General features: G+C 57.5%; 1 protein-coding gene across 1 annotated transcript; it reads left to right on the forward strand.

The window, feature by feature from the left end:
- Window positions 1-997: 997 nt before the first annotated feature.
- Window positions 998-2,613, forward strand: CLDN23 (claudin 23). The gene has a single exon (XM_066236819.1). The coding sequence runs from the start codon at window positions 1,130-1,132 to the stop codon at window positions 2,006-2,008; it is 879 nt and encodes a 292-aa protein (XP_066092916.1). The 5' UTR covers window positions 998-1,129; the 3' UTR covers window positions 2,009-2,613.
- Window positions 2,614-3,390: the final 777 nt, after the last annotated feature.

Genomic DNA, 3,390 nt, shown 5'->3' on the forward strand with positions numbered 1-3,390 from the left:
TAGGTTTGTTTGTTTGTTTGTTTATAAATATATTTCCAAGTGAGAGTAGGGGAGATAGACTCCCACATGTGGCAACCATCTAGGGCCATGCTGGCAATCCAGCTATTTTTAGTGCCTGAGGCTGAGGCTCCAGGGAGTCATCCTCAGCCCACTGTAACCAATTGAGCTATGGTTGCGGGAGAAGGGGGGGAGAGAAAGAAGGGAGAAGCAGAGGGTCACCTCCCCTGTGTGCCCTGACCAGAATCAAACCGGGACATCCACAGGCCCGTGGACATTCTGCCACTGCGGCCAACCGACCAGAGCAAGGTTTATTAAACAAATGATCCAGTGCAATTCTGGGACACGCTGCAGGGCCCTGGTACACAACTGCCCAGCGCATCCAGGCAGCTCCGGGAAAGGAGGCGCCGCCCACGCTCACTCGGCCGCATGTCAAACGAGTAAAACTTCGTGGAACCACCGGGTGCGCGCTGGGAGTGGGAGGAGAAGAGAGAACACCTTAGGGCCCACGCGGGGAGGGGAGAAAACCTGTGCCAACCGAGATGAGATGAGAAGCAGGGGAGCTGCGCAGCAACGGAGCCGCACGCGGCTGTCCCGGCGGTGCCGCCTCTTTCCTTCCCCGCCCACGGCCCCCGGAGCATCCGGAGGAGCCAGGGGCGGGGCGACCTTTGCTCGGTCCCGGGGCAGCCAGGCTGCGGAGCCGGCGTTGGCGCTCCCGGAGGCCCGGCCGGCCTGGGGCCGCGCGCTTCCTGCTTGCCCCTCCCACCGGACGGCTCGTTTCTGGACGTCCGCACCTCGGACCGCGGTTTCGGTCAGACCCGCCCGCGGGTGGTTTCGATTGGGGACAGCTGCCGCTGCCGCTGCCGGGCGGGAGGGCGGGGCGGCCAGGACGCGAGGAGGGCGCTAGGGACGCGCGGGAGTCGGGACGGTCCCGCGTCGCAGACAGCGAGCAGCCGGGAGAGAGCGGGGCGCAGGCCCCCGGCCCGCGGCGGCGCCCGAGCTGACTTCGGGGCCCGGAGCCCGGCGCTCCGCGGGCGCGTCCGGGCCTGGGATCGCGGGGCCGCTTCGGCCGAGAAGGCGGCGGCGGGGAAGGCAGCAGGTGCGCCGTCCAGCGCGAGCGCGGCGCCTGGGGATGCGGACGCCGGTGGCGATGACGCTGGGCATGGTGCTCGCGCCCTGCGGGCTGCTGCTCAACCTGACGGCCACGCTGGCGCCCGGCTGGAGGCTGGTGAAGGGCTACCTTGACCAGCCGGTGGACGTGGTCCTGTACCAGGGCCTGTGGGACATGTGCCGCGAGCAGAGCAGCCAGGAGCGCGAGTGCGGCCAGCCGGACAAGCTGGGCTACTTCGCGGCCGAGCCGGTGCTCGTGGCGCGGGGTCTCATGGTCACGTCGCTGGCCGTCACCGCCCTGGGGCTGCTGCTGGCGTCGCTCGGCGTGCGCTGCTGGGAGGACGAGCCGCACGTCGTGCTGGCCGGAGCCTCGGGCTTGGTGCTCTTCGCGGCGGGCCTCTTCAGCCTCATCCCGGTCTCCTGGTACACCCACTTCCTGGCCGACCGCGCCGTCCTGCCCTTCCCGGAGAGGCCCGTCACGGCGGAGGTCAGCTACAGCCTGGTGCTGGGCTACCTGGGCAGCTGCCTGCTGCTGCTGGGCGGCTTCTCGCTGGCGCTCAGCTTCGCGCCCTGGTGCGCCGAGTGCCGCCGCCGCCGCCGCAAGGCGCCCCCCGGCGGCCCGCGCCGGCCCAGCATCAGCACCGTGTACGTCGAGTGGCCCGAGCCCGCGCTCACGCCCGCCATCAAGTACTATAGCGACGGCCAGCACCGGCCGCGGCCCGCCGAGCTCGGCCCCGCCGACAAGCCCAAGGTGGGCTTCCCCATGCCGCGGCCGCGGGCCAAGACCTACACCAACCCCCAGGACGTGCTCGACGGGGAGACGGAGGCCACCTCGCAGAGCGCCTCCTCGCGCAGCACCAGGCCCTGCCAGAGCTCCCTGCCCTGCGACTCCGACCTATAGACGGCGCCCCCCCAGCCTGCGCTGTCTGGACGGACCACTCGCCCCGCCACCGGCCGGCTTTGAACTTGTCTGTTACTTGGTCCTGGAAACCCCTTGCTCTGACCCAGAATCCCGGCCACTGTTCATTTTTCTGGAAACTGGTTTAAAGGCCGAACTTCCTTTCCTATGGCCAAACTAGACTCCTTGGACGATTAGTTCAGTTTCGGTTTGGTTTTCTATTTTTAGAGTTTCGTTTTTCCCTCCAGAGGGATAAGGGCTCTCTTATAGAGTGACACAGGCTTTTCCTACTTTTAGCTGAAGGAGATATACTGACTGCATCATTTTGACCAGGGACAATAACAATAAGAAGTAAAACTCGGCAAATAAAGCCTCAAAAACAATTTAACATCTTGAAACAATGTTCTGAAATGCCGATGAACTTTGCATCAACGTATTAAATGTTATTAACTTCTTTCTGCTTTATAATTCATTTTCATGCAAACTCTCAAAAGATCAACATATTTCTTGCTATGTTTGAGTGAGGCTCTCAAAATTAAATGTAGAGCCATACAAATTCCAGCAGCTTTAGTGCCTTTTATGGAATAAAATAACCTGATTAACTCATATTTGCAGTTCTTCATGTATAAATAGGATTTATTTATTTTTACTACTTACTGTGGTGTGAAAGTTGAGGTCACAACAGAGTTTCCCTTCTAGAAGCCAGGGAAGAAGGAAAAAACTAATGCTATACTGTTTTATCCCTTGGCTACCTCAACTCAGATATAGAAAACCATAGGTTAGATATTTGGTGCAAAATGGAACTTACTGATCACATTAGGTTAAAGTGCATGTGTTTGTATACCTTTCATTTACTAATAAAATTTGAAACTAAGACTTTTGGTATACCCACAAAAGCTTTTTGTCTCTGGTACAACCTTCAGGAGTTTAAAAGCCTCACTAACAATTTCCTGGCTGCCTAGGGACTGACTGTTCCTGAAATCTAGTGCTCAGATCTTAGCACCTCTTAGCTTAAGATTACTAAAAGATGCCAGCGGGCCCCACTTAAATTCCTGACCGCTTTATTTTTAGGTTTGTATTGTTTTCTGTGCAAAGCCAAGTCTATTGTTAAAAAAACTAAAATCACCAGTTTCCACATGAGGTGAGACTAGAAATCTTTTCCGCTTGTAACAGTGATGCCTAAAGTCACAGCTAGGCAGTGCTGCTGTGTCCATGAGCAGGACTAAATTTCCAGTTAGGACTAGCTCTAATTCCAAATGATTGATTTCAAGGTGCCTTTAACTGAATTCAGATCTCATCTTTAAAACCTGCCTTTGGTAGCCAAGTCAGAGGTAGGAACGATCAGTTCAGCGAGCATGGATAACAAAGAGCTATAGAACGAACTG

Source organism: Saccopteryx bilineata, chromosome 6 (genome assembly GCF_036850765.1).
Source record: "Saccopteryx bilineata isolate mSacBil1 chromosome 6, mSacBil1_pri_phased_curated, whole genome shotgun sequence".
NCBI classification, from domain to species: Eukaryota; Metazoa; Chordata; class Mammalia; order Chiroptera; family Emballonuridae; genus Saccopteryx; species Saccopteryx bilineata.

Excerpts from the sequence above, each read along its gene's own strand:
- CLDN23 (XM_066236819.1), top strand. The coding sequence starts at position 1,130 with ATGCGGACGCCGGTGGCGATGACGCTGGGCATGGTGCTCGCGCCCTGC.